This window comes from Pleuronectes platessa, chromosome 13, assembly GCF_947347685.1.
Source record: "Pleuronectes platessa chromosome 13, fPlePla1.1, whole genome shotgun sequence".
Classification (NCBI taxonomy): domain Eukaryota; kingdom Metazoa; phylum Chordata; class Actinopteri; order Pleuronectiformes; family Pleuronectidae; genus Pleuronectes; species Pleuronectes platessa.
The window spans coordinates 9,497,730-9,509,788 of NC_070638.1; the positions used below are offsets into that span (position 1 = coordinate 9,497,730).

Genomic DNA, 12,059 nt, shown 5'->3' on the forward strand with positions numbered 1-12,059 from the left:
ACACCACAGTAGTCTGCTCATTGACCTCATGCTATCTGTATAATCGTTGCATAGGCATGATTATAAACAGCCAGAATATGTGGCTCTGACTAGAAGTTGCAAATTGCATTTATAATAATTAAAAGAGGAAAAAAACAAAATGCACTTACTCTTAAGTCATCATTGGCTGCTGAGTGAAAGGATCCATTATTCTGTCCTGGGCCCTTGTTCTCGTCCTCTTGGTGTTTGTATCTCAATGTGCCACATTGCTGGTTCAATAATGTCCAGTGCTGCTCCTCGAGTCTCTCACAGTCTTAGATTGTGACTTTATGTGTTAGTGCACATCTGTTTGTATCCTCCTGTCGGTCTCGGTCCTGCTCAGCGATCACCAGTTCCATTACATTTCCACCAGTTTCATCACATTTCCAACAGTTTCGTCACATTTTTCCACTTCCATCAGTCACTTTTACCACTATTCGTTTCCAGGTTTCCACTCTCCACGCATTGACGTGCATGTAGATTCCACATTGATCACAACACATCTCTCTAATGCTAAGTCACCCGAAAAAACCTCGCTCAGGGTAACAGGAAGTAGAGGTAAGGTGAAAGGTTCAATGCGTGCAGCCATTGGCTGAGTCAGGTCACCTGTGTTGGCTGCGTGTTTAAAAAAAATCTAAATATAGTATTTATTTTAATTTTTTTAATTATTTAGTATTCACCCATAAGAAAATCTAACAATAACCAGACATTTCTACAGGAAACTGTGGCTATACTTAAACACCCCAGTCACCTCTGTGGCGCCACCTATTGGTCAAAAAGTCCAGATCATCTTCTTAGAACTCATTGAGGAGATGTTGCTGTTGTGCAATATCCTGAAAATGTTGTACACCAAATGCAGTCCACAGTAGTGGTTGTGTGTCCTAAACACTACTGTGTCTTTTCATTCATCTTTGTGTTGGTAGTTTTAGATACAGTAACATATTATATATATATATATATAATATGTTACTGTATCTAAAACTATAAACATATATATATATATATATATATATATATATATATATATTTCACAGGACAAAATGTATTTACGGTTTTCTTCAGCATTATGGACAGAAACATCAACAAGCTCATGGAAAGTCTGTCATGGGTGCCGTCCCCTTAAATGCCTGTTCGGAAAAAGAAGACTCATCCATGGATCTGCCTATATATCTCTCTATATATATATATTAATCTATATCTATTATTAATTTGATATCAACACTTTCAATGACACTGTGCTATTTTCTACACTTGAACTCTCAGGCATGGTTGTATCAACAGACAGACAAAACTCTATAGACTTAATATTCACCTGATAACAGCTGCTGCAGATAAAATGATCAAATAAATATATTGCTGATGTATATGTTACTAAAGTGATGAGCTCAACAATTCATCTAAACCACCCTGGATCTGCATTTAGAAATGATGTCTCAGGCTTCTGCTTTGTACCGACCCTTAAAATGCCTAAGCCTATTGACTTTTTTAGGCATTGTAAATAGGTCTAAACAATGTCACCTGTGTCTTTATATTCATTTTACCGAGTATATGAGCCTTCTTCTAATGTATTTCATAGGATCAGGTAATGTCTATCATCAATAATCATCATATCTGCTCAGTCGTTAAACGTAACCTGATCAAATGGCTATTCTGTATAATTTAATAATTTATTTGTTTACTCTCAATTTCTTTGCAAAGTGAGGCTAAACAAATAAGACAGCCCACAGAAATTAGTTTGAGCCATTGATCTTGTAATCTCCACTAGGTGGCAGTACAGTCTCATTTAAAACAAACGACCTAGAGATGAAGAATGAAACATTTTTAACATCAGAGTTTTAGGTTAATTATTTGATGTTGACTTGGTATTTTTTCTCTATTTATTTTTACTCATTAATTTAAGAGCAAATTTTACGTAAAAAATATATTTAGGTCTCTTGGTATAATAAGACCCTAATCCTAAATTTCAATTAAATTCTCCACATGAAATAAACAGCGGGGCCTAAAAGAAGGATTCATTTCTTTTGATAAATAATAATGGTGTATCTGTTAAACTTATGATAAGTAGCCCCACATTGTATGATCACTGTACTGTTAACTGTATCTTAACCTTTTTAAATAATTTGTTAAATGTTCTCTTTCATAATGTAAAAATGTCGTTGGAAGAGACCAGAAGGGATAAACAAAGTCAGTAGCTCTCAAACAACAACAACAATAGATAGACAGTATAATAAAAACAATAATAATAACAATACTTTGGCAAACGTTTAACTCATGTGAAAGTGTACTCAAATAAATTGAGTTGAATGATTTTCCACTATAAAACCTTTTTTAAATGAAACACTTCCAAACTCTCTTTTAAAAATAAATCTCTTTAATGACTTGTAACATCTTTCAGTAACACCAGGAATCCAAATTAAGTGCATGAAAAAAAGGGTACGTGTTTTATGAAGTCTTTAAGTAAAAATGTAAATATAAATGTTATCCACTTGTGTTAAGTCAGAGGTTTGCTGAAAAAATGAGGTGCGAGTCTTCAGATCATCACCATCATTAAAAGGTTTCAAAAGTTCATTAAAAATTTTAAAAAATCCTTCATCAATACTTTTATTGTCTCAATAATCAGCCTGAGGGTTGAACTGAGAGGGACGGCAGTGGACAGGTGTGTCACATGACGCACGGCTTGACGTCCTGGCAGACGCTCTGGTGATGGTGGTGGAGCTGGTGGTAATAAGAACCTCCGCTGCTGGGATGGAGGGACGAGATCCCGTTCAGGTTCAACACGAAGTCCTTCCTGTCACACCCAGGAGCCGAGTGACCGGAATACCGAGACAGTCCCACTGGAAACAAACAACACAAGTCAGGGTCACTCAGTTCTTTAGCTGGGCTGCATCATTCGTGTCTGTTATTTTTATTCCTGGTACTGGATAACCAAAGATAACATATATGTAATCTGTGCTCCAAGGGAAATGCGTTTAGGCCATTTTTAATGAGGTCATAGTGCTTTAAGTTGTAGTCTATTAAAACGCTATAATAACAATTTAACATAGTGTTGGTTGCCAGGTTCCGAAAAACCCTTTGGCTGATATTTATCTCTTGTATTTAATAAAGTTATAATCGAATAACAAATAATCAGAAATGTCTCTTTTTTGTTATTAGCAATGAAGTCAATGCTAATGCGATAATATTGTGTTATTGTTGCATTGTCCGTTTTCTGCACTGCAGCCTTGATCTTCTCGTTGAACTAAAAATATGAAAAGACAAAGCAAGCAGTTTGTTTCGGTGAAGGAGGTTAAAACAACAGCGATGAGATTTTGACAACGTGGCAAATCCAAAATGTTTAGTTTAGTTTATAACGGATCAGTTGAACAAAAGTAAATCGTGTGTTTATCATTGAGCCCCAATTCAACTTATATAGAGAGTTTATGTGAGTGTTTTACTAGAAAGTGACTAATTTGATCCATGATGTCACTAAAAACAAACATTCATACAAAATAAAAATATAATGAAACAAAAACGAACTAAAGCTTTAACAATAACAGGCTAGAATAATTGTAAATCAGTCAAAAAGAAGTGAGTACTTTTACACGTTAAAGGCCTGACTGAAGTTGCACTGAAACTAATGTTTCTACCGTTATAACGTATTTGTGACATTCTGAATAACCTTTTCAGTTTTGTTGCTGAATATTTCAGTTTCGTTCTATAGCACGAGCTCCTTTATATCTTGTGATGAAATGCAATGAGCTGGTGACATTTAGATTAAACACGAGATAATATCGGGCAGAATCTCTTTTCAAAATTCTTAACCCAATTTAATGATTTACAATGAAATATTAGAACTGAAAAACTAATCTTATGAGGATCTCTAGATTTAATTTGAACGACGATTTTCGTTGGTTCTTGACAGACACTTATTTTGTAAGTTATAATGAAAAATATATATTCGATTAGGTTGTTAAATATTTTAGTCAAAAACTTTATTTATGCATTGCTCACCTGATGCAACCCGAATAATAAAACATGAAATGTGAAAGTTTCAACAGATTTAATTCGCATTGGCTACGTTTAGCTGTTTGTGATGCGTAAAGATAACGACTCCCGTTTGGCCTGACAACCCACCACTGAGGTTTAATATGAATTATGACCTTTTACAACAGTTGCTCTATCAGATAATTCAATACATAGTTTTGTGCATATGAGCAAACAGCTTGTATCCACCTGGGATGTCAGAGGAATCCCGTGCGTTATGGTGCAGATAGCCCTGATCCAGAGAGTAGGATGAGGACATCCCTGTGTGCAGGCCAGAAGAAGATGGGCTGCCTGACGCCAGACACTGCTGCTTCATGTATGACGGAACACCAGGTGAACTCCAGTGAGAGGCTGCGTTTACATAGGGCGACTGACTGTCCAGAGAGCCCAGCATCGCAGGAGAGGACTGCAGGGGACTGCTGTTGCTGTCCGGGCAGTAGTCCGTGTTCGAGGCCGCCTGACACGCAGCCATGTACGATGACCCGGACCCTGATGACATGTGTGGGCCGTGGTGGCCCCCTCCGAGACCCTCGAAGCCGCCTGGCACTGGATTACCCATCAGGTCTAGGTTATAGCCGCCGTGACATGTCAGTGAGCCTGAGGGTGACTGGAAATCAAAGTTTTGTGGCAGCATTGACGCACCGAACCCGATGCCATTCATCATCCTGTACATTGGTTTCAAAGCCTGGCACTTCCTGCGGAATCCCCGAGGTCTGCGGCGAAAGGAGCCCTCCTCGAACATGAACTCACTGCCCGGGTCGATGGTCCAGTAGTGGCCCTTGCCGGGTCTACCCAGACCTTTGGGCAGTTTTATGAAACACTCGTTCAGAGACAGGTTGTGTCTGACGGAGTTTTTCCATCCCTGGTATGATCCCCTGAAGAAAGGGAAGCGCGCCTGCAGGAACTGGTAGATCTCGCTCAAAGTGAGCCTTTTGGTGGGAGAGCTTTGGATCGCCATCACAATGAGGGCGATGTACGAGTAAGGGGGCTTCTCGGGGCGCCTCAAACCCGAGTTCCCCTTCTTTCCTTTCACGGATGCAGGGTGCGCGCTCTCCATCACTGGCTGTGCGCTCAGCAGAGTTGAGTTCAGAGCCGCTGGTCCGGAGCATGCAGGATTAGATGGATCCAGATGTTGCTGGGAGCTTTCAGTCGTCATGGCTGCGCCTCTTTTTATCGGGGAATCCAACAACTGTGGGTTCCTGCACCTGGGAAGACTTTCTCTAAACGCTCAAAGGTTTCCTGATGTGACAATAGCAGAGGTCAGAGTCTCTTTGCGATGCTCCGCGCGTTTATGACCGTGTGCCGCCAGCCGCTGTGCCACCTTCCTCCCTATGTCCATCGCTGGCAGTAATCCCATATGAGAGGAGCAATAAGGCTCCTAGACTTTGCTTGCGCATATCCACCGCGGCCAAACACAACCCGACCACCTATCAATTCTTGAATATCTCTCTCTGCCCCTCTATCCCCCTCTATCCCTCCAAGAAATCGCCAGGAACTGCTCCCTCCCCATCTGGCCCGGATCCAGACTAGAAGCCGGACACGGCGCTGTGGAGTAAGACAAATCTCCTCCCACGCCTCCCTTTTCCAAAACACCTCCGTTCACATTCGTCAGACGAATATTTGGCCCCATAACCTGCCATGTCGTGGAATAAAGGGACTCGGTTTGCAAAAATCCTTTTGTCTCGTGGACTTGCAAAAAGTTGATGTCATTTTGCAAAGGTGCACATGAGCGGGAGTTCTGATTTGTTTGGGATCTGTTCTGGGTTATGCCTCTGACATGAGTGGGAGCATGCTTTTTCCATCAGAGCGTGCCAACATACCACACACAGTGCACGAGTGTCAGTTTACCTCTCGGGGGCCTGGATTTCATCCCTGGGGAAATGAAATTATTGTTAAAAGGTCCCAAATAATGATTTAGATGCTGGAACAACGTCAATTACTGTAAACAGCTTATTGCATTAAGTCAATTTGGAGGCAAGTCCCCACATTTATGACGTGACATAGTGAAATTCACCCCCCTACACACATTATTCCCTCAAATATCAGCAACATCAAACCTGCAGTCCTGCTGCGTCCAGGACGCGTAGCTGGCTCGAAAAGGAAATTTACTTTCTAGCCCCAGAAGAATGGGGCCTATAGTTGGAAGACATTTCTTCCTATTGTGGATTCCAGCTCGGTTAGCTCAGGATGCACCATTTGTATAAACTCTTTCCTGCGCATGTGTGTTGACTGAGGCGACAGCTATTTACAGAGCCAGACAGAAAACATAAATATTGAATGCCCCCATCCGGTTGCAGAGGGGGTCTTGAAGAGTTGGAAAATCTGATTCCCTTCAGAAACTGTGGCTTATGTTATAATTATTAAGATTTTATTCTATATTTTAATATTTTATTTGTATTTGAATTATTCTCCTGTCCTCTATCTTATTTTATTATTCTGGTGTATTGCGTGTTGCTGTCTTCTTGTTATACATTACACTTTGTGTAGCAGTTTGGTCAACCAAGTAGATTTAAATGTGCTACACAAATAAAACTGACATTGACAGTAAAAATGATAATAATTATAATGATATTGTGATTAGAGGAGGTTGATAGGAGGCCCTTATTAGTGCACTTCCAATCGCCTCCATGCAACAGCAGTCACGTGAATTCTCATACAGGTGTATCAGTCCTTCTTTAGCCCCACAGGAACCATCATGATAGCTTTGTGTTGAGTATGAATACGTTCTTTTATATTTCATTGTAAAGGGCGTTTTGTGAGAAGGTGAAACAAAAACAGTGGAAGTGCTTGTTTTCAAAACGTTTATTGAACGAACAATTCAGTAACATTCGTAACAAACAACAAATATGTATAAAATAACAAATCTGATAGTGCTTTAAAAGGGAAATGACCAGAGGTACAAAAACAAGTGAAACACCATATGCCGCATATGCCGTATAATATCACAAAAATGTAATCCCAGCAAAGATGGGAAAAAGTTCTGCCTCCTCTCCATCAGTGCACGTCGATGATTATTTAACCATCAAATGAGAAGAGAGTTCATCTCTGATATTGCAGCAGATGCGGAGCAGCAGCTCGGGAGTCCATGTGGCACGAAGGAGCCTTGAAGCATGGGAACGAGGCAGGTGGATGCGAATAAGGAGCCATCAGTTCAGAGTAGGGCGGCCAATTGAAAGCCGCAGGGTAGAGAGCGAAATGTTCCGTGTTCGAGTCCCTCTTGTACGGTGTGCTGAGGATGCTGTCTATAGCAAATGAACTAGTGAACTTGGGACATGGATCAGTCTTGGTTGCAGCCGCAGATCGTGGAGGGTTCTGCGGCTCCTCTGCGCGTTCGGACGCCTCCTCCTCCGGCTGATGCTGCTGCGCGCCGCACTTCTTGTTGATTCGTTTTCTCCTGCGACGGAACACCCCGTCAGCGAACGTGTACTCGCTGTGAGGATTGATCATCCAGTAATTGTCCTTCCCCCAAGGTCTCGACGGGTCCCGGAGCACTTTGAGAAAGCAGTCATTCAGGGACAGGTTGTGGCGCACCGAGTTCCTCCAGCCGGTGTAGCTGCCCCTGAAGAACGGGAACTTTTTCATCAGGTACTCGTTTATCTCCGCCAGAGTCAGGCGGCCACATGAGGAGTCCCGGATGGCCATGGCAATGAGGGCGATGTAGGAGAACGGGGGTTTGGGTCTCCGCGTGTACGGCTTCGACTTGCTGCTGCTTTTGCTGCTGCAGGGATGGACAGGTGGAGGGCTGTGCGCCACGCAGTCCCCATCCGAGCCCAGCTCCTCCTCAGCGCACACAGAGGAGCTCGCACTCCCCCCCTCTGCATCACTTGACATTTCAAAGTGTTTCATGTCAAAGTGGCTCCCGCACAACACCTCCAGCTTCATCCTTTTATTGTAAATCCCTTGTAATGGTGCTGCGTAAAGATCTGTCCAATAGGCTCTCCGTGCGTAAAGTTGGGTCACTCGTGTTTGTCAAGACGCAGACTGTTTGGAACTGGATCCAACGATTTACTTCTGTGTTGTCATACCGGCAAGTGGACTAAAGCCCCTCTCACCTACACTGTGAGTGAGCAGCAGTTTATAGCCGGCTCACCTAAGGACCAACCCCAACTAGGCGGGGCCATAGATGATATGCAGCGTCACACAACATCTTCCCATTCCGATTGAGCGCACGATATTCTTTAATCAAACCACGGATCTTAATAAAAAGTTTCACCATGACCCTAAATTGAAGTATCGACCATTATTAAGAGAGATATTCACCGGAAACACCAATGAGTGCAGCTCTCACCTCTGAGGGTCACCTATGAAATATGATCTTGCAAACACCTTCGGACTGTTTCACCTGAGACAACCAGGTGGCGTATTTTTCCTTTATATTTGTGAGGAGGTGCCTGCAGGTAGCACGGTGTAAATTGTCAGTTTCATGCAGCAGAATTATCTGCCTCTCTTTACCTGGATGAAACTCTTTACATCCATCTTGTAATTAAAAACATCACAATATACTGAGAGCGCTATTTATAACACAGTCTGTGGGAAAAGACTCTTAATGTGTGAGCAGGATACTAACGCCAAAGGCTGATCTTTAGATGTTTATGCCAACTGTACAGCCCGCGTAGATACCAGTGTTATTTTGTCTCCCCATTTAAAGCAAATAGTGGAGCTGGGCCTGAATTGTGGGTTCGACCTGCAAATTATTTTCTGTGATTTATTGTCTCCCTGTAAATGAATCACAAAAGAGGTGAGCTCTCAAAACAAGGGTGTGACGTGATGCCCAAAGCACAATAATGAAAATAGGCCAGCAGGTGAATGCACCTATTAAAGATACTCCCAAGCACTATAGTAGGCCCTTTAAATAGCAAATACCAATGTCTAATTGTCATTAATTACTACTGCGCAGGCTGGTTCTCCACCCACTCACTCCCTGCAGGTTCATCTGGCAGTCACGTTGAACTCAACAACACGTAACTCACAGTCTTATTCCTCGGCAAATTGTCAGAGCAAATCGCCGGCTTAGAAAACACTGTCACCAAATCATCGAATGGAAACACAATACCCAGATGGGAACCAGCATTGACGTCACACCGCGTCCACCGATACGCTGCTCCTGGGCCAAGTAGCCTTTGTTTATGCACACTGTATTTTGTAAGGCTGTTTTTCTTGCATGCAGGTTACACATGTTTGTGCTTGGCGTGAATGTTTTGATTTTCAGGTAATGATCGGTTTGGGTTGAGTGTGACACCCAATCCACGGTGAAGTCACTATTTTGAAAGGTGGCATGTCAAGGATGGATTCTTCTAAGCTCACCACACAATGACAAGAGCTCAAATAGCGTGTATTCATCCGGCATGTAGCAGCCTGTGAGGCCGCCTTGCGCTTGTATACATCAGAATCTACTTAATAACAGCTTATCTGTTACGGCTTCACGGACGCAGCCAAGAGAGGAATATGTTTGCGTCATGTGTGAGCGAGAAACCATCTCTCTAATCGTTATGACGAACGTTCGATTTCATTAATGATTGATAAATCAATAATAAACAATTCCCTATTTGACATTTGACCCCTTGTTCTTAGACAATTATTGATGCTGACATTAAGCTGGAAACATAATGCATAAGCTATTTATGAATTCCTACAGAAACACTCTAATAAAGATACCACCAGCACCACTTCCCAAAATCCTGGCAATTTCTTGATAAATCCTTGATAAGGTCTTATCTTTACAGCATGACTTTTTAATCCCACAACTATAAATCCTTAATCACACCCCTAGTTACATCTTATCAGCACTTTATTAGACAATATGCTGTTGTGGGATGATTTTCTATCCTGTTGTGTCTGGTGTATCTCTCCCCAACACGGCTTGTTGTACTAACATTATTACAAATACACTATATAATCTATAGGCTGTACATTTTGTACAAGTGTCAAAATGCTCAGCAGTCATTTTAATCTATAAAAATATAAAAAGTCTGAGTTTATTGTGTCACACTTCCCTCTGTCAATGACACACGGCCATAAATGCTTTTAGCTCAAGTCTCCTGCTCATGATTTACACCTTCTCTGTCACACTGTCACCCTCAGCTTTGTGAGATTTAGAAGCACAGTATAGGGCGGGACATTTTCTGCTGACATCAGATCAGATAATAGTTTTCAAAGCATAAGTTCTTCAAATGGAAAACCTTGAAAAGTAAAGAAATATAGAAATGGATCCTTGAGCAGCACATACAGTGTTCAGAAAAACTTGATATTTCTTGTCACACTCAATCTGATTAGATCAATTTGAATATGAGTAAACTGTCACTGTAGCTTTGATCCTGGCCTTGAAGTGTCACCTGTTGATGAGCTGAGGGTGACTAACTCCCTGGTTGTAGTTAAGGCCACTGACTTTTCCACCGACACAAAATCCTGTGAAAAATAACACATTGTATGCAGCTGTATATGAATATATTTTACAGTTGTGTCTGTTGACGTACCCACAATGGCTGCATTAGAACGTCCGCTCTGCAGTTGCTCAGTCAATTTCTTCTACATTTTCTAAATTCTATATGAGCTCCAGTTAAACAGTTCTCTGCTGGCCCAGCAGAATCCCACAGGGAAGACACATGCCCCTTGTTATAGTAAGTTCTTTCTGTCAGTTATTTGTAAACAGTTTCCTAGACATCTGTTGGAGAGCAGGTAGGAAAATAGTTTAAACAAAGTGCAGGTGTAAAGAACAAAGCTGGATCAGACATATAAATGCATCAGTTCTGCTACTGAGCTGAGGGATCTGATTTATTGCTTCAACTTTTCCATTGCATAAGACACATAAAAAAAAAATATACATGACAAATATTCAAACCTTGTTAATTTCTGCAACATGAATTGTTCTGTAATATTTCCAAAAATAACCTTTGTGAAGATGTCAGACTGAGGAGGAATTGTTTTTGTGTAACTCTCATTTAATTCCTCTTGTGTTCACATGTTTTGCAGAGGATTTCACTGCTGAGACAGTAAAAAAGATCTCAGAGTCACGAATGTGTTCGCCGATTCAAAATAGACAAAGAATTCCATGTTGATTCCATGCATTCCTTCATGCTATTTATGGCAGCCATGTGTCTATCATAATTGTACAATACATCCCACCTCAGAGTATTTCATGAAACCACTAATTACAGTATTTTGACAGGTCTGTTTTGAAACCATGTTACCGGTGTCTCAGTGTTTAACTGGAGCATTATGGTTTTGCACAAACATGTGCGTGTTCTTACTCATCATCAGACAGCTTACAGTAGAGGCTGTTGCTTCATGTACGTGTGGCCCCACCCTGTGAGTGCACAGCTGCAACTGCCCAGTAATTCATCAGAGTTTCTGTTTATGTGACTTTTCCCAAGCACAGTGATTTCCCCCGACCCTTTGAATAAGAGAAACCTGCGAGATACACACTGATGAAGATACAAAGGGGGAGATAAACAAAGTTAGAGTTCTGTCATTTCTGCTGACAGGAAAAGAAGGAGAGAAAGAAGGAGTGAAAGAAGGAGAGAAAGAAGGAGTGAAAGCAAAGGCCGGCTGCCTTTCCTGGTTTGGGAAGTTTCTATTTTGGCCTTGAGAAGTGTTGGTGCTGCTAAACAAATGGGGTGAAGATATATGTATTGAAAAGCTTTGCCACATTGATGATTTTGAATTCATATAATAAACTATGTGTGTAATTTTAGGTGTCAGCATATTTTCCTGCTCTCTAAAACATTTCACATTTTCTCAATTGTCTGATTCTAGTGTTTATTGTGAATCCAGCCTATATATATATATAAACAATGATTTTACATATGTTCGTTTACTAGCCCATTAACCCAGCTTCACCTTTCTCAAATAACCTTGTTTTTCTTTGTGTACCAGATGTGCTTTTAGTGAATTAAAGTCATCAACTACCAACTGTGGGGGGGGGGGGGTAGAGGTCACAGGCAGACCAGACAGGCAGGTTATACAAGAAACTTTTCTAAATCAAGTTTGAAAACATACTGATGCGGTTCCCGATTGGTTTT

The 12,059-nt window shown here is 41.3% G+C and overlaps 2 protein-coding genes across 2 annotated transcripts; both read right to left on the bottom strand.

The window, feature by feature from the left end:
- Positions 1 to 2,371: 2,371 nt before the first annotated feature.
- On the bottom strand, positions 2,372 to 5,525 carry foxf2a (forkhead box F2a). The gene is made up of 2 exons (XM_053438364.1): positions 4,231 to 5,525; positions 2,372 to 2,852 (listed from the first exon to the last, which is right to left on the bottom strand). The coding sequence occupies exons 1-2, from the start codon at positions 5,195 to 5,197 to the stop codon at positions 2,680 to 2,682; spliced, it is 1,140 nt and encodes a 379-aa protein (XP_053294339.1). The 5' UTR covers positions 5,198 to 5,525; the 3' UTR covers positions 2,372 to 2,679.
- Positions 5,526 to 6,828: 1,303 nt separating this feature from the next.
- foxq1a (forkhead box Q1a) lies at positions 6,829 to 8,101 on the bottom strand. Its single transcript, XM_053438187.1, has one exon. It carries the CDS (start codon positions 7,921 to 7,923, stop codon positions 7,081 to 7,083), a length of 843 nt encoding a protein of 280 aa, XP_053294162.1. The 5' UTR covers positions 7,924 to 8,101; the 3' UTR covers positions 6,829 to 7,080.
- Between the last annotated feature and the right edge of the window lie 3,958 nt (positions 8,102 to 12,059).